This window comes from Pseudophryne corroboree, chromosome 3 (assembly GCF_028390025.1).
Source record: "Pseudophryne corroboree isolate aPseCor3 chromosome 3, aPseCor3.hap2, whole genome shotgun sequence".
NCBI lineage: Eukaryota > Metazoa > Chordata > Amphibia > Anura > Myobatrachidae > Pseudophryne > Pseudophryne corroboree.
This window is the reverse complement of record NC_086446.1, coordinates 785,502,763-785,523,273: the sequence shown is the minus strand read 5'-3', so window position 1 is coordinate 785,523,273 and position 20,511 is coordinate 785,502,763. Positions and strand designations below refer to the sequence as shown.

Sequence of the window (20,511 nt, the reverse complement as noted above, 5' to 3'; positions counted from 1 at the left end):
ATTCAAACTCACCGTTGAGTCCCCTTGGAACAAGGGTACCCAAGCGGTGTATGGATTTCATCTCTGCTTGAGAGAGTCTTTTCTCTAAATCTCTAGTTCTCCACTTTTGTTGGACTGCTTGTATACCCCAAAAATTCTTTAAACCACATGTATTGGAATTATGTATTCTTTTGAAATGTGAGGATACATTGTGAGATTCCAGGCCCTTACGAATATTGTATATGTGTTCGGCCCACCTTACCTTGGCACTCCTTCCTGTTTTGCCAACGTAGGCAAGGCCGCACACACACGCGAGTACATATACAATATTCTTTGTGTGACGTGATAAAATCCCGAATGGGATACGTCTGGCCATTCACAATATATTCAGTGAATTTTCTCACTGGGGCTTTAACAGTTTTGCACATTAAACAGTCGCCGCAGCGATGAAAACCCTTCGTTCTTATACTCTGTCTCAATTCCATATCTATGCTACTTCTTACAAGTTGGTTCTTAAGTGACTGGGCCCTCCTGTAAATAAAAGTGGGTCTATCTGGTAACACGCAAGAATAACTACACCATATAGCGAAGAGTGGCCGAGCACACCACTTCCGGGTGTCTGGAACGCATGTGAACCGCATGAACTACTTCCGGTTCCGGCGACGACGGCGCATGTGCGCTATTCGGAGCGCGATTGGGAGTATGTAATTGGAGTCAGCTGGAACTTTCAATTACCGTATATACTCGAGTATAAGTCGACCCGAATATAAGCCGAGGCACCTAATTTCACCCCAAAAAACTGGGAAAACTTATTGACTTGAGTATAAGCCTAGGGTGGGAAATGCAAGTCTAGCCGTACACAGCCCTCAGTGCCAGATATGCCCCCACATTGCCAGATATGCCCCCACATTGCCAGATATGCCCCCACAGTGCCAGATATGCCCTCATAGTGCCGGATATGCCCCCACAGTGCCGGATATGCCCCCACAGTGCCAGATATGCCCCCACAGTGCCATACTGCCAGATATTCCCCCACGGTGTCAGATATACCCCCACAGTGCTACATGTGCCCCCACAGTGCCAGATATGCCCTCATACTGCCAGATTTTCCCCACGGTGCCAGATATGCCCCCACAGTGCTACACATTCCCCCACAGTGCCAGATATGCCCTCACAGTGCCAGATATACCCTCATGGTGCCAGATATGCACAGCCCCCAACCCCCCCCCCCCACTGCCGCCGCCTGTCTCTACTCACCATTGTCGGGCTATGTGTAAACGAATGAAGGGGCAGCGGAATGCGGGCAGCAGCAGGCGGTGCGGGCATCGGTGGCCGGCCTTAGGTCATACAGGAAAGTCTGCAGCGGCTGAGGAGGCGGGCGGCGCGGCGGTGCTTCAGCGAGCAGGGAGAGGGAGACGGACGGCTGCAGCAGCGTCACTGATTGATGCACCAATTACAGTGCGCTGCTGCGGCTCCCGTGTCCCTCTCCCTCCTCCTCCTTCCCTCCTTCCCAGAGCTCTCTACGCTCTGCTCCGGAGCATCACTCGAGTATAAGCCGAGGGGGAACTTTTTCAGCACAAAAAATGTGCTGAAAAACTCGGCTTATACTCGAGTATATACGGTAACAGAGTTTAAAATCGGACATTTGGAGCCAGTGAACCACGCTTCTGATGAAGGACTTGAAGTCCGATACGCGTTAAGCGTGGCTCCTGTTTTTATCTGTTATTGATCCTGGGACACACGGACGTACCCACTGCTTTGGGGGTTGAACCTGCATGAAATCAGGCATCCGGAGAGCCTGACCACATTGTTTACCATCTTTTCCTGTGGCTGCAAGGATCCTCTTGGTGATATGTCCACTGTGTTACCCCATGGAGTCTATGGTGTTATGCTGTTCTTATTCTTACATTTTGTAAATTTAATCTGTGGAATTAAACCTGTGCGTGTTTTTAAATACAGGTTGAGTATCCCATGTCCAAATATTCCGAAATACGGACTTTTTTGAGTGAGGGTGAGATAGTGAAACCTTTGTTTTTTGATGTCTCAATGTACACAATCTTTGTTTAATACACAAAGTTATTAAAAATATTGTATTAAATGACCTTTAGGCTGTGTGTATAAGGTGTATATGAAACATAAATGAATTGTGTGAATGTAGACACGCTTTGTTTAATGCACAACGTTATAAAAAATATTGGCTAAAATGACCTTCAGGCTGTGTGTATAAGGTGTATATGTAACATAAATGCATTCTGTGCTTAGACATAGGTCCCATCGCCATGATATCTCATTATGGTATGCAATTATTCCAAAATACGGAAAACTCCCATATCCAAAGTACCTCTGGTCCCAAGCATTTTGGATAAGGGATACTCAACCTGTACAACTACACTATGGTCTGTGTTTAATAGTGCCTCTTATCATTACCATTCATATTGGGAAAAGAGGCACTTATCTTTCAGGTTCCTCAAGGCTTAATCATTCCTATCTGTGTATTGTGTTTGATGGAAAGACCCCTTAGAAAGAATCCTTCCTCATCTTTCACCATCTTATGAGGATTATCATCCATTAAAGGGTGATTGTATTTTATTCATATTTTATTATGTATATGTATTGTCATGGTATTTGGTGAGCGCTGTATCCATGTGTGCATATCTTTTTTTTTTTTTTTACATTTACTGTGTTTGAAAAATGACAGTTAGGAGCTGATTGGCTGGTACTTTATCTCCATCCAAGGCTTAGTAAATAAAATAGACCCCTAAGTTTGGGAACCTCTGACCCAGACCCTGATGCAGTGATTTTCTTTGTGGGCCCGGTGAATGGTTCCCTCCAGCCAGTAACTGTCCTGCACCTGTTGTTTTGAAGGGAGCTGCTCTACATCCGTGTTCTGCCACTTTGCAGCATTGTCTTCTGAAAACATGCACATATATTTCCAAGCATCTGCCGTGTTTGTCATACTGGCTGAGCTGTGAGGAAGCCAGGTGCCCCGGCCTGTGGACAGAAGCTGTGAGAGCCTGTGTTTGTGCGTTTTGTACGGTGACCTGTAAACATTGTGAAATTCACGCATCATCCGTGCAGAACCAGTTTGTTGCCAGATCAGCGTGAAGCATGCTCCTGGCCTCTAACAGTGCGATGGTGTTTCACTTCCTATCCAAAATCTCGTTAGGGCTGGTGTCAGATGGGCGCATTGAATGCTAAAATAATTCACAGCTAACCCTCATAATGCTGTGTACTGAGTGACTGAAGCAAATCGGGGGGCCTGCTCTCTCCTGGCACATGGGAGCGACGCTGCTTTGTATAGGTTCCATGCAGTGTCTTCAGCTCATTATCGCTCCCAGGTGACCTTTGTGTTGGCGTGCAGCGAATATACCGCTATAAATACTAGTTATATTTACTGGCTTTTGTGCCTTTGCCTGCTGTGGCTCGCATGGCCATGTAGCAGCTTGGTTTAATTTGCAATTACGCAGCAGTGCTTGGATCATTAAATTGCACTGATTAATAATTCAGGTGACAATGCTTCACATGAACTGCTGGACCCCTCTGTTACGCAGTGTCGCCGCACGCATTCAACAGTTGCGGCTATTTTTCTACCAAACCGTAGGAACAGTTTTTTTGTTGATTTAATAATTACGTTGTAGTATAGTTTGCTCATGATTCATTGGTTGGTGAATTATTGGACATCTTTAGGTCCACCTAATAAACAGTCAAAGTCCCTGGAAATGATGTATTAGTGATGTAGTTAGCATCCCCACATACGGGATCCTGGCTGGTTAGAAGACCGGCGTCGGAAATGCCGATATCCCGAACGTATGTATCAGGGGGAGGTTAGGGTTAGGGGGATGGAAGCGAAAGGTTAGAATACTTACCCAAAGGAACCATAACCAAATAAATTCTACGGGGGGAATTCAATTGTAGGTGCAATCGTAATATCTCTTTCAGACATCGGACCTGAGCAATTGCCGGGTCTAGCATTCGGCGATTTCCCAGGTCTCAGCCCAGCCTTGCCGACATACAGAAATCCTGGGTTCATGTGCGCTCACGTGCAAAAACCCCTGGATTTTGAAGTAAGTACGAGTAGAAGTTATGGATGTCTGACGGTAGCTCTACAGTTGTTGCCTGTCGAGCACAAATGCATGATTTATGCTCGCAGCCTCCGGAATTGTGCAGTTTGTGGACTGCTGCTAGGGGGACCGGTGAGGCAGAGTGATGCAATGGTGTACTCTGGTGGGAATAAAGGACTGCCTGTCTCAATCTTGTTACCCTATTTGCTAGTAATGGAGCTCTGTGATTACCAGCTCAATACAGACAGAGCACAGGAAAGAGAGAGCTTCACTGGTAACTGGTAGTTATTCAGCATTATAGTAATAACCAAACATGAGTGATATAGAACGTGTGACTTAAAGGTAATGATTCCATGTTCTGTAATGACAGATTCCTTTTACATTTCATCAATTTTCAGGTCACGCTGTTAATATTGAAGTAAGAAGGAACTATGGAAATAGAGATTCCAAGTGAAATAAATGCTAATCTACTAGGTATGTATTTCTCACTCCTCTAAATGTAAATCACTAACTATAGTCAAATAATGTTGTTGTTGTCGTCGTCTCATTTGCTTTGTGAGATACATTGTAACAATAGTTTGCATATATTATTATGAACAATCCATTGCATCAGAACAGCTAGGAGCGTGGTCACCGGACCTTTGGTATGGTCCTTCTTTAAACAGAAGTTCTGCACGGAGAGTTGATCTAGACAACATTGGATATAGACATTAACACTTGGCTGCAGGCCGTAGAGTTCCGTATCTCACTCCCTTGTGAGAGGCGCTTTAGACTGTACACATTTACATTGCGGCTGTACAACTTTTTATTTTGCTGCCAAGTAATTTTCATGCAAATGCACTTTTACAGTAGCATTAAACTAAATTCCATGTTTACGTGCCAAGACAGAAGCACTGGTGATAGGTTGCAGTGTAATAGCAGCAATATATGGTTATTTGAAAACCTAAGAATATAATGTATTTCTCCTTCATCCACTAGGGGCCACTGGAGAGCAGATACAATGGGGATATAGTAGGCAGTAACTGGGAGCTGGCACTTTAAATTTATAACCATGTGACTAGCTCCTCCCCTGCTATGTCCCCCCTCCAAGCCAATCTAGTGAAAACTGTGCCCGAGGAGAGCTGGAAAAGACCAACGTCAAAGTAGAGGAGGTTCACTAAGTCAACTAAAACAATATAACATCCAGGAGACCTGGAAACATAGTGAGAGGGTAATAGGAACAAAACGCACAGTCACACAGTGACATGCAACCCGATAAGCGTAGAAGGACGAAACATCGCTGGGTGGGCGTCCAGTGGCCCCTGTGGAATCGGAGAAAGGGATTTATCGGTAAGTACCAAAATCCTGATTTCTCCTTCATCCACTAGGGGCCACTGGAGAGCAGATACAATGGGGACGTCCCAGAGCTCCCAAGACGGGAGGGAGAGCGCTGAGAGTCCTGCAAAACCACTCTGCCAACCTGTGACACAGAGTCCGCAAAAAAGTAAAAACCGTAAAACGTGATCAACGTATGATGACCCGACTAAGCGGCATCGCAACAGAAAGCATTCACGGAAACCCCGTGGGCGGCCACTCCCGAAGGTCCCCCAGAGCGCGCAGAGTGCGCCGAAATGGAAAACGGAGGGGGGCAGAGCTTAATCCCACTTTGCTCAGCGGGCTTCCCGGCCGCGGCTCACATTGCAATGCAGCGCTCTCAAATCTTTATAGGAGCCAATATGGTTAGTAGAACCCAGATTCACAGTATTCCCTGCAATGTACACCCTGTCTGTGACATGGCCCCATCTATAAATACAAAAGTGTATTAAACTACCTCAATTAGGTGCACTGTAGGTGTGTGTGTGTATGTATATGTATATGTATGTGTGTGTATATATATATATATTATGTATGTATGTATGTATGTATGTATACTGTTACAATACATATATAGTGGATAGAACTAAACTCTTTCATAATGTTTTATAATAACATACAGACCTGGGTTCACATTTCCACATAGCTCCGCCTTGCCACATAGCATTTTCCCCCGGCTTTTATCACAGGCTGACCGCCATTTTGGGAAACCAGCGGAGCCTCCGAGAAACATGTATTGCACCTGTTTTTTCTAATTTAGTAGTACACTACATACAGGGCGGGTGTTGCCTTCCCTTTATTATTCCTTTGTTTTCGCTTGATACTAATGCTGTTTGTATTTTGAGGAATGAATGTGGCATCAGACAAATAGCTGCTGTGGTTCGTTACGCTAGTAGCGGGAACATCTGAACACGGAGACCAGGGTTTCACTCCCAACAAAAGCAACTTTAAGGGAAGCTCCTATAGCCTAGTGGCTAAGACTCCTGACCCGCAGCGCTACCGGTTCAAGTCTCCGCTGCTCCAGAATGTTTATTTGAAACGTATCTGTCGCTGCACGCTATAGTGCAGAGATTACATAGTGCTACGCTTCTTTAACCCACCTTTTCTCTTTCCGTTTACTAAACGTAACACCCAGTCAGAGAATTCCTGTTATGTGAGGATTGTGCGGTAGAAACATCTGCTCAGCCCTCAATGCAACTGCAGCGTACTCCTGTTTGAACAGCTCGGCTTCTGCAGGTAATGTCGCTGTTAACCAGAGACCTCGTACGTTATTTTTCCTCTCCAGGTTTCTAAAAGAAGCTTGCTAACCTCCATGTTACACAACTCTGCGGATGAGAGGCCTCTCTTGGAGGAGGCGAGAGATGTCCAGGATACTGATACAATATCTCAGGATATCGAGGTGCATTGTACAGCAGTTCATCTGGTGCTGCAGGTAAAGGAGTCGGCCGCTTCACGTACCGCAGAGTTTGGCGCCAATGAAGAAATGACAGCGACTTGCCCAGTTTCGGATGAGCTGGATATGCTCCGGTCGGCGGCCTGAAGACATCCGAATGCACAATCTCCGGTATCAAACAATGTTGGTTTTCCTATCCTTTCCCCGCAGATAGCAGGAAACGATATCAGACCTCTCCAAGGGTATATCCCTCGATGTATCGCCGGTCCAAGCTGCCGTTTCCTGGGGCAACCTTGCTGAGGGAGCCATCTGAGAGAAATATGCGGCAGCAGGGATTCTACCTTGTCCGGAGCAGGTAGGTTGTGGAACAATTGTCCTCTAGGTTACCGGATGGTTTGCATCAGGATCAGCTGATACCTTGGGCAGATCAGAGTCTCGATTCTTCTTTATATTCTTTTGAGGCCTCCAAGGACGTCTGTATACTCGGAGCCTGAATTTCCGCTTGGGCTGTCTTAACCCGACGACCTTTGGGGATGCGACAGTGGCAGGCGGATATTGAATCCTAATGGGCAGCAGGTTCATTACGGGCCTGGTCGGGAAGGTTCTTCTTGCCTAGATTTCTCAGGCCATTGGGGGTAAGTCCACTTTTCTTTCCCCTACTGCTGCTCCAGCTCCAAGACGGACCTATACCGGTCTTTCCTTTAGATCTTTCCGTGCCCTTTTCAGGTTGCGAATCCATGACAGGGGCGGTATCTCCGTCACCAAGGGATCTCGGAGTAAGAGGCAGAGGTTCAGCATCCTCGGCCAGTCTGATTGTAGGTCCTCCAACACACCCACCGCAGGTCAGACCTACCTCCCACCTGGGAGATCCCAGGGTGGGCGCATGTCTGTGGTTTTTCTGGGAGGCCTGGATATGCTTGGGCTAGGTTTCTCAGCACAGGCGGTTACACACTCGATTTCGGAGTTCAACCGCCTCAGGGTTACCTCACCACGGGTCTGCCGGTTTACGACGACAGGAGAGTCGTCCTGCAGGCGGCGTTCCAGATGCTTCAAACCGCAAGGGTCCTGATCCCTGTTTCCACACATCATTGGAATCTGGGTTTTTTCTCAGGCCTTTGGTTTTTCCCGTACCGTAGCCAGATGGCTCGGCCAGGCCTATTCTGAATTTAGAATTCTTTCAGTCTGTGATTGCTAATTTGAAGAAAAAAGGGGTTTTAGGCTTCCTTAGTCATCAGGGATGCCTGTTTACTGTTTTCCATTGGGCTTCCTCGCAGGTTTTTCTCCAATTCGTAGTACAGAATACTCATTTCTACTGTCAGACCTTTCCGTTCGGTCTCTCTTCCGCTCCCACCGTGTTCATGAAGGTCACAGGAGTGCCTTACTTCAAAGGCAGGGAGTGACGTTTGTTCCTTAACTGAACAATCTACTGATGGAAACCCTCTCTGCAGTTTAGGTTACTTCTGAATATCTGAAGGATTCAGGATTTTCTGATTCGACCTGGGACCCATTTGTGCCCCTCGGCCCGTCCGAGGATTTTTTCCTTCTTCGGGGCCAGTTCCTCTCTCTTTGCAGGCAAGTTGCGGTGCTGAGAGAGGTCGCCTACATTCTCCTCTGAGCAGGGGATGACGATCTTCATTCCAGGTCAAGCCGCCAGGTCAGGCACCCGGGTGAGTGGACATTCCCCGGAGTTTTGTCAGCTGGTCCGCTGTCGGCAGAGAACTCGGATCGACCTCAGGGCGTTCCGACTGACTCTTCAACCCTTTACTACTCTCGGACGTGAGCTCTGGCGGCAGTAGCCGAGGATGCCCTCACGGCTCCTTGGAGTGTCTGATTAGTCTATCTTTCCTCCTTTTCTGTTTCTACCTCTCTTTCTGCAACACATAAAGGGAGAATGCGTGCGCTAGTCTTCCCTGTGATTACAGTTTGGCCGCGCATGACTTGAACATCCACCCTGCAGTCTTACACAGGTTTCATTTAACGGCGTGGCTGTTCACGAGACCTTCTCAGAAGGCAGGTGTTCCCTAGTTCGGTAATACCTACTGGGCCCCGATTTTGGAAGTCGGTTACCTCGTCTCACTTTTGCCACTTTTGGGAAACTTTATGTGGTCTGGTGTGGATGACTAGGGTTTTTTATTTAGCCGCCGCCTTTGGTTTCTCCGGGTGGTTTGCTCGGCTGCGCTTCGACTAGTTTGACATGACTTTCAGGTCTCTCCTTTTTCGGTCTCTTTTCCAAAGGAAATTAGCCTGGCTGCCGGAAGTTCGGGCTCTCTTGCAGGGAGTACTCTTCTGGCAGCCCCCCTTTCGAAAAGGGTTACGACTGAGCGTCATACTCTGCTCTCGTTTCTTCCTGGGGTGATGTCTGCTTTTCATATAAATATAACACTGGTGTTTTCGGCCCTCTTTGGATGTTGTCAGGGCTCACCGACTCTCTCTCTACAGAGGTCTTCGGCTATTCGACAAATTGTTTTCTTCTTTGTTCTGTACGATGCTCCCGTCCTAAATGGCCGGGGTCCCAGCATAAGGGGCCGTTGGATACATCTCACCATTGGACAGTCTTATTTGGCGGTTGCTCGAGAGCCTCCATTTTCCATTTCGGCGCACTCTGCACGCTCTGGGGGACCTTCGGGGGCGGCCGCCCACGGGGTTTCCGTGAATGCTTTCTGTTGCGATGCCGCTTAGTCGGGTCCTCATACGTTGATCACGTTTTACGGTTTTTACTTTTTTGCGGACTCTGTGTCACAGGTTGGCCGAGCGGTTTTGCAGGACTCTCAGCGCTCTCCCTCCCATCTTGGGAGCTCTGGGATGTCCCCATTGTATCTGCTCTCCAGAGGCCCCTAGTGGATGAAGGAGAAATCAGGATTTTGGTACTTACCGATAAATCCCTTTCTCCGATTCCACAGGGGCCACTGGACGCCCACCCTGCGCTGTTTCGTCCTTCTACGCTTATCGGGTTGCATGTCACTGCGTTTTGTTCCTATTACCCTCTCACTATGTTTCCAGGTTTCCTGGATGTTATATTGTTTTAGTTGACTTAGCGAACCTCCTCTACTTTGACGTTGGTCTTTTCCAGCTCTCCTCGGGCACAGTTTTCACTAGACTGGCTTGGAGGGGGGACATAGTAGGGGAGGAGCTAGTCACATGGTTATAAATTTAAAGTGCCAGCTCCCAGTTACTGCCTACTATATCCCCATTGTATCTGCTCTCCAGTGGCCCCTGTGGAATCGGAGAAAGGGATTTATCGGTAAGTACCAAAATCCTGATATTTCCACTACTCCAATACTCCATGGTAGCCTATACAGTGGGAATGACTAGTCCATTCTAAATTGCTAGGCACATGTAGCTTTTCAAGTGCTCCCTAGGATGGTACATGATGGCGCGCCTCCTCTTCTTTACCCGTGTCTTTTCTTGTCTTCAGGTTAGATGCACAGGTAGTGGTTTTTCTTGAGATTCAAGGTCTTACCTTTCTGGAAATCAACAATATGTATAATTAGTGCCAGAGTGAATTACTTACCACATGCTTTTAGAAGGGATGTAATTTTGATTCTTGGTGTCAAAGTGGGACTGCAGACAGACAAGTCAAATACAGCACCGTGGGCTAATCGGCTGTATAATCTATAATTTCTCCTGCAGCGTCCAAAGGTTATCCACAGGATAACATTGGGATTTGAGGTAACGTCAGCGGAATGGCACCAATCAATCAAAAGCTTTCGGCCTCCCAGAATGCAAAGGGCCAGTCTCCTATATCCCCGCCTCCTGGCTCAGGCAATTCAGTTTTTGTTTGGTGCGTCAGGAGCCGGACCATGGTCATGGGGCTGCTGGTTTTTTGCAGCCATAAGCTTTTTATTTTTATACCCTTATTCTTTTTGAGCGATCTTTGTAAAAAGCGCCATATACGCACTTATGAAAGAGTCGCTCCAACAATTCTCTGCCGGGTCGCGACAACGCTTTCCCACATGTACAGGGCATCTGTATGGACGTACTAGTAAGTCCAGCTGACGTTACCAGGCTGTGGCCGGAGCACGGGGAGAAGGTAAGGCGTCGGTTTCACTTAGCGGGGGAGACGCGATACACAGTTGCACTGTTTTTGGGGGTAGACTACCGAACAGTCACTGACGCGGCTGCCACCTCGGGTGCACCCGCGCTAGGCCTCGGATTATAGGCACCAGGGGTTAGGGTGAAGCCGCAATCCCTGGAGTTGATGTTAGCAGTGGGGATTAAGACGCTCCCCTGGTCACCCCTCCCCCCCCTGTTCATGAGCAGTTTCCTCAGAGTTTCCCGCTTATGTCTGAGACTCTAGATATCTAACTGACCCAGTCGCAGCATAGGCGGCTGTATCACTGAAGAACTTGAGAGCGGTGGTTAAAGACACTGATGATTTGAAGAACTTGAGAGCGGTGATTAAGACGCTGAGGACTTGTATAACTTGAGAGCGAGGATTAGGACGCTGAGGACTTGTATAACTTGAGAGCGAGGATTAGGACGCTGAGGACTTGTTTAACTTGAGAGCGAGGGTTAACCTGCAGCCCACGCTGACTCCAAGAAGCACTGGTGACTGGAGCGCAGCGGAACCCAGCAGCGGCTGGGAACGCTGGAAGCTGTGCAACAACTGACACCTGGAAATGCCGGAGACACTGGGGTTTGCTGCAGAGAGATCCTCCGAGGACAGAAGCACTGGCATCCACTTCAGAGGAAAAGACGATACTCAGGCGCCGAGGCGCTGCCCGGCGTCTGCCTTTGAATCTCCCGCCTCCGCTGGATTGGTGGAACTGTCTGATGACGTCACCTGCTCCCCGCCCATGTGATGCCGGGTGTCATGGCGGCGCCCCCTGCCCTGGGGAACCGCCGGGAGCCGCGCCAGCCAGGCGCCGAAGCCCGTGGACCACCGAAAGTGGAGGCCGCAACACAGACCAGCAGGCACGCAGGGGTAAGCGCGGTGAACGCCGCCTATGGCGTGTGACAGCCATTCTATCCTTAGAGGAGGCAGCAGAGCCTGTGTTTAAAATCCAAGGCACCTGTGTTTAAACGTCCCAAAACAGTCAGAACTGAATTTCCAGAGTCCGAACAGCTGATGGAACTCATGCAAGAGGCTTGGGTTACACCCAGTAAAAAATCCAGAATTCCGAAAAAATGTAATTCTCATTATCCTTTTCCGGCTCGGGATTGTTTAAAAAGGGAGGTTGCTCCCGAGGTAGATACGCATGTCATTCGGTTGGTGCGTACATCTACATCATCTCTGCCTTCAACATCATTAAACTGAATTGGCTGAGGCAGGAGGCGGGGATATAGGAGACTGGCCCGTTGCATTCTGGGAGGCCGAAAGATGTTGATTGATTGGTGCCATTTTGCTGATGCTACCTCATATCCCAATGTTATCCTGTGGATACTGTGCACTTCGGAGAAATAGAGTTATTGAACGCAAGTCTACTATAACTACATATATTATCACCTACGGTTTCTCCGCTTTGTTCTCCAGTCAGCCCTGAATAAATGATTATGCAGCATAATGTGATCTGTGGCATATATTGCCCTCCCTGTTATACTTCATTAAGCAGTCTGAATGTCGCCATTTCAACAGCAGAAGGTCGACATTGATGATGACGTGGTTAAAATGTCGTCTTCATTAATTTCAACATTGACCGACTGTTCTCATCGGAAATATCAACATTGTCACAATGCTGACATTTCCATTTAGGGTCAGGTATAAAATCAGACTAAAAGCAAAATGTTGACATGGTTAATGTCAATAGTACAACCATGTTTACATTGTGAGCGTCAACAAAATATACCACACCCTTATAGAAAGCTGTCTTTATTATTCACTACAGCCGCACTGCTCAGATACACGTGGACTTTCTAAATATTCTGTTTCAGTTCCGAGGCTTTATGATACTGATTCACTTGTAGATACCCTGATTTAGTACAGACCACCTCCACAATACTTGGAAATGCACTGGACAGAAGGAGGTAGTGGAGATTAAGAGTAGAGCAACCAGTCAGATTCTAGCTATTATATTCTAGAAGGAGCTAGCTAAATGAGAAGTAGAATCTAGTTGCTGCGGGCAACAGCTCCACATTTGTAAACCTGCACTTTAGTAATTGTACCCCAAGGAGTAAGTGCAGAGCCTCTGGTGCTGGGAGATTGTCAGGTGGGGGCTGTATAGCATATTGGCCTATCCCATGGATTATGCATGGCACTCGGGGAAGGGGGCTAAGCCCTTGGCTGCTTGCACCACCTCTTTAGCTGGTTCTCTTCACAGAAGAAAGACTGCCTAAATGTCTTTTGGTTTTGGTAATGATCTTCACAGTTCCTGAAGGGCAGAATTGGTTGGGATCGTATTCAATTGTCTTCATGGTCCACAAACTGCTCTGTGTTGAGCCTAAAATTTCTAAACATTAAGCTTCAGGTGGACAGGTTCAAGGTGGAGTTTTTGATTTTGGTTATAATGGTATGGAACAAAATGATTTCATGGTTTTTATGGTTATCAAAGATGTCTGGAGTCCCAGGGATTGGTTTGTTGGTAGTTATTAGTCAATCTATTGCACATCCAGCTAATTATTTTCCTAGGGCTACTCTTCAGCAACCAAATAACAGAATGTGCCCTTGTCAGAGGTCCGGATTCTCAAGCTTTTGAGACTGTTAAATATGCATGGTTGAACTTGAACTCCAGATAGAGATCAGATAGAAATTAAACGAATCGCGCCAGGCTGTTTCCAAGGGTACATTAGTTGTCATCCAGGATCAACCGATTCAACAAGGGTCACTGCTTCATATTTTATGGGAATGGGCGTTTGTAACAACGCGTGGCAGCTTTTAGGCTTGTGGGTCCTGTGGCTCTCCTCTTCATGGCGTTTGGCTCTTGGGCAGAGCTGAAGCTCCCATAAATGTACTAGAACAAAAAATCGTGATAAACGGCAAACTTTATTAACTAAAAATGTAGTCAGACACTGCCATGGCGGTGACATACATCAGCCATCTGTGTGCGCCGAGAGCTCCCTTGCATCGTAAGAAAATAGCAAGATGATAACCTGGGTGGAACAAATTGTCCCAGCAGTCTCAATAGTGCCCATACCACGGTGAAAAGAACAAGAGGTCCAAAGGTGGTTTTGTTAGTGTCATAGAATTGACCCGTTTTCTCTATTAGAAATGCTTCCACAGGTTCTAAAGGTATAAAGGGAGGTGTTCAGGGGATTCTTGTGCTATCTAAGGTTATGTATGGTACATGCATCATCTGGTTTTAGTGCATATGGTTGTTGTATTTTATTTTTGGCAGCATGGCTGTTGAGTCCAAGATTCTTACAGCAAAGGGTTTCTCAGACTGTGGTTGGAACCCTTCTCAGGCCAGAAAAACTATTTTGGACAGGAATAGGGTGTACCTCTTTGTGGAAAGAGGTTCTTTTAGGATGGTCTGAGCATCTGGACAGTGGTCTGAGACTTTGATCGTGGTTCTCTTGGTCATCTTTCAGAAGAAGCTAGCACCTTTTTCTTTAAGTGCATGCCCTTTTGCAGGGAGTATGCAATGTGCAACCTCCAAAAACTCCTGTATGTACAACTGTTAAGACTTTATATACAGTAGCCTCTTCCGCTTTACAGCACCCTATTTTCGAAACCTTGGTTTTGGTGGAAGTAAAGCTTGTTACATGGAATATGTGCTTTCTTTTGACTATATACAGCGAGGATCATATCTGAGCTTGGGACTATGGCTTAAAGGTCTCCATCTCTCACTTTTCATGTCCTTTAGCAACCTTTCCTTTCGGCTGAGGTGGGGTCCAGGTGCCACTTAGATTAGGGTAATGTGAAGAGGACTTTTTGGTCAGCCTTTTAGAAAAAGAATATTCTTTGTTGGTGTTGTCAGGGCTCCGAGGACTTGTGTTAGTAGGATCACCTTTTTATGATGCCCACAAGACAGTTTGACTTGTGTCTGAGCAGAGTAATACTAGATGGATTATGTCCGGAATCTAGACTAATGTTGGGTTGGGGAAACCTATTCCTGAGAAGGAGAGCACGTTTTACCCTATGATGAGAGGGGCGTCTTGGACCTTAGCGCAGCTTTCGGGCAGCCATCTTGTGCTCGGTCTATACATTTGCCAAGTTTATTTATTCAATGTTTGTGCTTCTAAAGAAGACCGTTATGGATTGAAGGTGTTGTGCAATACTTTGGGAAGTCATGAATTTCGCAAGTCCCTCAAGGATGAAAGCGAAAATTGTGTGTGTTGTATGTTTCCATTAAACCCTTTTCTATGAATTTATGGGGGGCAAGGAACACCCGTCCTTTTAGCTCTAGTTCTCCTCCATGTTCTGTCCTATGGAGCTTGGTTAGAAAAATGATTGCCGTCCTGGCAGACGTTAGCCCCCAACTCTAGGATAACCCTCTATAGGAGGTATGTGGGAACCGTTCGTTTTATAGAATGCACATGATAAATAGTGTCTATGACCTGATTCGTTGCTTTGGCCAGTGTTTTCACCTGTCCATTTTAGAAGGTTTGATAAAACGCCCCTTTCATATCTTTTCTCTGTATATTGAATGCAGCTTTTACTTTATATTCCTATTCTCTAGACCTTACAATGTAACCCTTTATTGTAGAGGAGTACTGAAAATAACATGCATTGTATTCTGGGTCTGTGACTATCACATGACTAGAATTGGATTGTGTGGGCCACCGTATCCCATGTGACATTATGAGATGCTTAGAGGCAAATTATTTTGAAAGGTTGGCAAGTTTGTAAAGACTTACATTAGTGTTGGAGGTCTAATTAACAAGAATAGAGAAAATGCTAACTAGAATACGGATAATATTGTAGAACTTATCTCTGCTCATGGCAGAGCCTATTGAGCCTATTGAGGGTCTGATTTAGAGTCGCACATCTTAACTGCATTGGCGTCTTTCGCTGTAGTTGCGACCTGTGACTTTTTCAGACCGCGCAACTCTTAGAACTCCGGCACTGTGTGACTGACGCATACGCAGTACAGAAGACTTGGCCAAATGTTTGCATGTCGTCACCGCATCCACCACTGAATCGGTCCTTTAGTCTCTCAGATTAGTGGATGTCCTCAGCACTGTGTATCTGCGATCTGTTGCATGTGCTGGCAGTAGGGAGTGTGACATGTGACAGGGCCTCTGGCAGTAGGGAGTGTGACGGGGCCTGTGGCAGTAGGGAGTGTGACGGGGGCTCTGGCAGTAGGGAGTGTGACATATGACAGGGCCTCTGGCAGTAGGGAGTGTGACGGGGCCTCTGGCAGTAGGGAGTGTGACGGGGCCTCTGGCAGTAGGGAGTGTGACGGGGCCTCTGGCAGTAGGGAGTGTGACGGGGCCTCTGGCAGTAGGGAGTGTGACGGGGCCTCTGGCAGTAGGGAGTGTGACGGGGCCTCTGGCAGTAGGGAGTGTGACATGTGACGGGGCCTCTGGCAGTAGGGAGTGTGACGGGGCCTCTGGCAGTAGGGAGTGTGACGGGGCCTCTGGCAGTAGGGAGTGTGACGGGGCCTCTGGCAGTAGGGAGTGTGACGGGGCCTCTGGCAGTAGGGAGTGTGACGGGGCCTCTGGCAGTAGGGAGTGTGACGGGGCCTCTGGCAGTAGGGAGTGTGACGGGGCCTCTGGCAGTAGGGAGTGTGACATGTGACGGGGCCTCTGGCAGTAGGGAGTGTGACGGGGCCTCTGGCAGTAGGGAGTGTGACGGGGCCTCTGGCAGTAGGGAGTGTGAGATGTAACAGGGCCTCTGGCAGTAGGGAGTGTGACATGTGACGGGGCCTCTGGCAGTAGGGAGTGTGACGCGGCCTCTGGCAGTAGGGAGTGTGACGGGGCCTCTGGCAGTAGGGAGTGTGACTGGGCCTCTGGCAGTAGGGAGTGTGACGGGGCCTCTGGCAGTAGGGAGTGTGACGGGGCCTCTGGCAGTAGGGAGTGTGACGGGGCCTCTGGCAGTAGGGAGTGTGACGGGGCCTCTGGCAGTAGGGAGTGTGACGGGGCCTCTGGCAGTAGGGAGTGTGACGGGGCCTCTGGCAGTAGGGAGTGTGACGGGGCCTCTGGCAGTAGGGAGTGTGACATGTGACGGGGCCTCTGGCAGTAGGGAGTGTGACGGGGCCTCTGGCAGTAGGGAGTGTGACGGGGCCTCTGGCAGTAGGGAGTGTGACGGGGCCTCTGGCAGTAGGGAGTGTGACGGGGCCTCTGGCAGTAGGGAGTGTGACGGGGCCTCTGGCAGTAGGGAGTGTGACGGGGCCTCTGGCAGTAGGGAGTGTGACGGGGCCTCTGGCAGTAGGGAGTGTGACATGTGACGGGGCCTCTGGCAGTAGGGAGTGTGACGGGGCCTCTGGCAGTAGGGAGTGTGACGGGGCCTCTGGCAGTAGGGAGTGTGACGGGGCCTCTGGCAGTAGGGAGTGTGACGGGGCCTCTGGCAGTAGGGAGTGTGAGATGTAACAGGGCCTCTGGCAGTAGGGAGTGTGACATGTGACAGGGCCTCTGGCAGTAGGGAGTGTGACATGTGACGGGGCCTCTGGCAGTAGGGAGTGTGACGGGGCCTCTGGCAGTAGGGAGTGTGACGGGGCCTCTGGCAGTAGGGAGTGTGACGGGGCCTCTGGCAGTAGGGAGTGTGACTGGGCCTCTGGCAGTAGGGAGTGTGACATGTGACAGGGCCTCTGGCAGTAGGGAGTGTGACATGTGACAGGGCCTCTGCTGAAGGTTTATGCTTTGTACCCCAGATGCTGATAACCATAATGACTCCCTCTTCTATGGGGATGAAGAGAACGGTGGAGCGGAGCAAATTAGGAATGAGGTGAATGGAAACTGGCCCGCCTCTGCAATCAATCAGGCTAGAGTCGACGCCAAAGCCAAGAGACGCTTGCGCAAAACCTCCTCACGGGACTCGGGAAGAGGAGACTCTGTCGGTGATAATGGGGAAGGTGGTCGTGGGGTTCCCCCCACTAGCCCAAAGACGAAACTTATGGACCGGAAATCCAGGACTGGGAAAGGAAGGGGGTTGCCAAAGAAAGGTCGGTAAAGTGTTGTCGTTTATGCTTCCTGTACAGATTGCATAAGCTATTGATGACTGGGGAAGTAAGGGCAGGGAGCGTAATGTCTGCTGCCAGGGTATGTCGATTACCTGTAGTGTGTAAGAGATCCGCTGTGGTAGCCTGCACGCTGTGTGTTGTGATGCCTGTGACGCTTACACCAGGACTCGTTACATGCTTTCTGTTATCCGAGCCAACTGAAAAATGTAGGAGCTATGCATATGGTTGTATTCGCTAATAATAACCTCACAGACATTACCCTGTTCAGTCCCCCATCATAACACTTGGTGAGAAATTGTTCCTGAAGCAAATTGAAAGAGCAGCAGGAGTAGGAGACATAGTAGTGATGGGAGATTTTAAGTACTCGGAGATAAATTGGATAAACGATTCATGTGATACATGCTTTTAAACACACTATGATAACTACTGTACTTGGTTCAACTAATCGAGGAACCTACTAGGTACAATGCAATCTTAGACCTGGTATTAACAAACAATGGGGAATTGGTATCAATTATTAGAGATGGGGAGCCCATAGGAAACAGCAACCACAATATGGTCACATTCAATATCCGTTTTCATAAGCAATTCTATACTGGCTCAACTAGGACTCTAAACTTTAGCAAAGCCAACTTTGACATGATGAGGGAAGCTTTAAGGGATATTGAATGGGAAATTTTGTTTCAAGGAAAAATACGGAGAAATGGGATGTATTTAAATCACTGCTAGTTAAAAAAAAATAAAAAAAATAAAAATACACTCAAATTTATTCCCACGAGCAGCAAAAAAAGGAATAAAAATCCCAAATCAATGTGGCGTAACAAAAAGATAAAGGAATTTATGGGCAAGAAAAGGCGAGCATTCAAAAAATACAAATCTGAAGGGAATGTGGAGTCATTTTCAGCACTATAAGGACTGTAACAAAATATGCAATAAATAAATGAGCGGCTAAAGTAAAAACTGAGAAACTAGTAGCCAAGGAAAGCAAAGCAATTCCAAAAAATTATTTAAATACATCAACATCAAGAGATTAAAGAAGAGTATAGGCGCTTTAAAAGACAAGTTGGGATTCTTAGTCAAAAATGATAATGACATAGCGGACAAACTAAATTAGTTTTTTTTTTTCCAACAGTATTTACAAGAGAGGACCAAATTCAGGGACTAATGCACAATCTCAGTAATGATAATGTCCCACTGATAAGTGCTTATTTAAGTGAGGAGGTAGTCTATGACCGATTTTAAAAAAAATGTAAAGATTAATAAGTCACCGGGTCCCGATGGAATTCACCCAAAGGTTCTAATGGAGCTTCACTCTGAACTTGCAAGACCGCTATTTTTGATCTTTAAAGATTTAGTTATATCAGGTATGGTTCCCAAAGACTGGCGTATAGCGGAAGTAGTGCCTATATTCAAAAAGGGAAGTAAAGCTGAACCGGGTAATTCTAGACCAGTTAGATATACATCTATAGTGGAGAAAGTATTGGAAGGTTCTAAGGGATAGTATTCAGAAGTTCCTTGGAGCCAATAAGGTCATTAAAAGGAATCAACATGGATTTGTGAAGGACAGATCATGTCAAACTTACTTGGCTTTTATGAAACAGTAAGTGCGAACCTTGATCAGGGTAAGGAGGTGGATGTAATTTTTTTAGACTTTGCCAAAGCTTTCGACACTGTACCACACATGCGACTTATCTATTAGCTACAAGAAATAGGGCTAGGGAGCACAATATGCACTTGGGTCAAAAATTGGTTAGATAATAGGGAGTAGCGCGTTGTGGTTAATGGATCATTTTCATATTGGACTGAAGTGCTAAGTGGTGTGCCACAAGGTTCTGTACTAGGACCGCTATTGTTCAACATTTTCATTAACGACTTAACAGAAGATCTAGAGAGCATGGTGTAAATTTTTGCAGACGATAACAAATTGTGTAAAGTTATAAATACGGAGGGGGATGCTGAGTCTCTTCAGAACGACTTGGTTAAATTAGAAGAATGGGCAGCCAAAAGGAGAATGCGCTTCAATACAGACAAGTGTAAGGTAATGCACTGTGGTAGCAAGAACAAAAATTACACCTACCTACTAAATGGGGTAAAATTAGGGGATTCTGTACTGGAAAAGGACTTGGTTGTTCACATAGATAGCAAACTAAGCAGCAGTACCCAAAGTAGGACTGCAGCAAAGAAGGCTAATAAGATATTAGCATGCATAAAACGGGGAATAGATGCTAGGGACGAGAGTATTATACTCCCGTTATATAAATCACTTGTGAGGCCACACCTTGAATACTGTGTACAATTTTGGGCACCATACTACAGAAAGGATATTCTGGAGCTAGAAAAGGTTCAGGGGCGGGCGACCAAACTAATTAAGGGCATGGAGATGATGGAATACGAGGAGAGGCTTGCAAGGCTAGGCATGTTTACACTGGATAAGAGGAGACAAAGAGGGGGCATGATCAACATCTACAAATATATAAGGGGACAATACACAGAGCTTGTGCGGGACCTGTTTTTGGTAAGATCAGCGCAGAGGACACGTGGACACTCGCTTAGGATAGAGGAGAGGAGATTCCGCACAATGCGGCGTAAAAGATTTTTCACAGTTTGGAATTCCCTGCCTGAGGGATTTGTAATGGCGGACTCAGTCAACACCTTTAAGAATGGGTTAGATAAATTCCTAATGGATAGGAATTATGGTGGGTTATGGTGCGTAGTCGCGCACTATAGT

At 47.2% G+C, this 20,511-nt stretch overlaps 1 protein-coding gene across 2 annotated transcripts in view; it reads left to right on the top strand.

Annotated features, from left to right (window-relative positions):
- Window positions 1–20,511, top strand: part of PDCD4 (programmed cell death 4) — a 129,587-nt gene that overhangs the window by 25,742 nt on the left and 83,334 nt on the right. For both annotated transcript variants that reach the window (XM_063962632.1, XM_063962631.1), the window contains exons 2-3: window positions 4,439–4,514; window positions 17,475–17,765. In XM_063962632.1, the coding sequence (XP_063818702.1) occupies window positions 4,472–4,514; window positions 17,475–17,765 (334 nt within the window). In that variant the 5' untranslated portion in view covers window positions 4,439–4,471. The remainder of the gene's footprint in view (window positions 1–4,438; window positions 4,515–17,474; window positions 17,766–20,511) is intronic.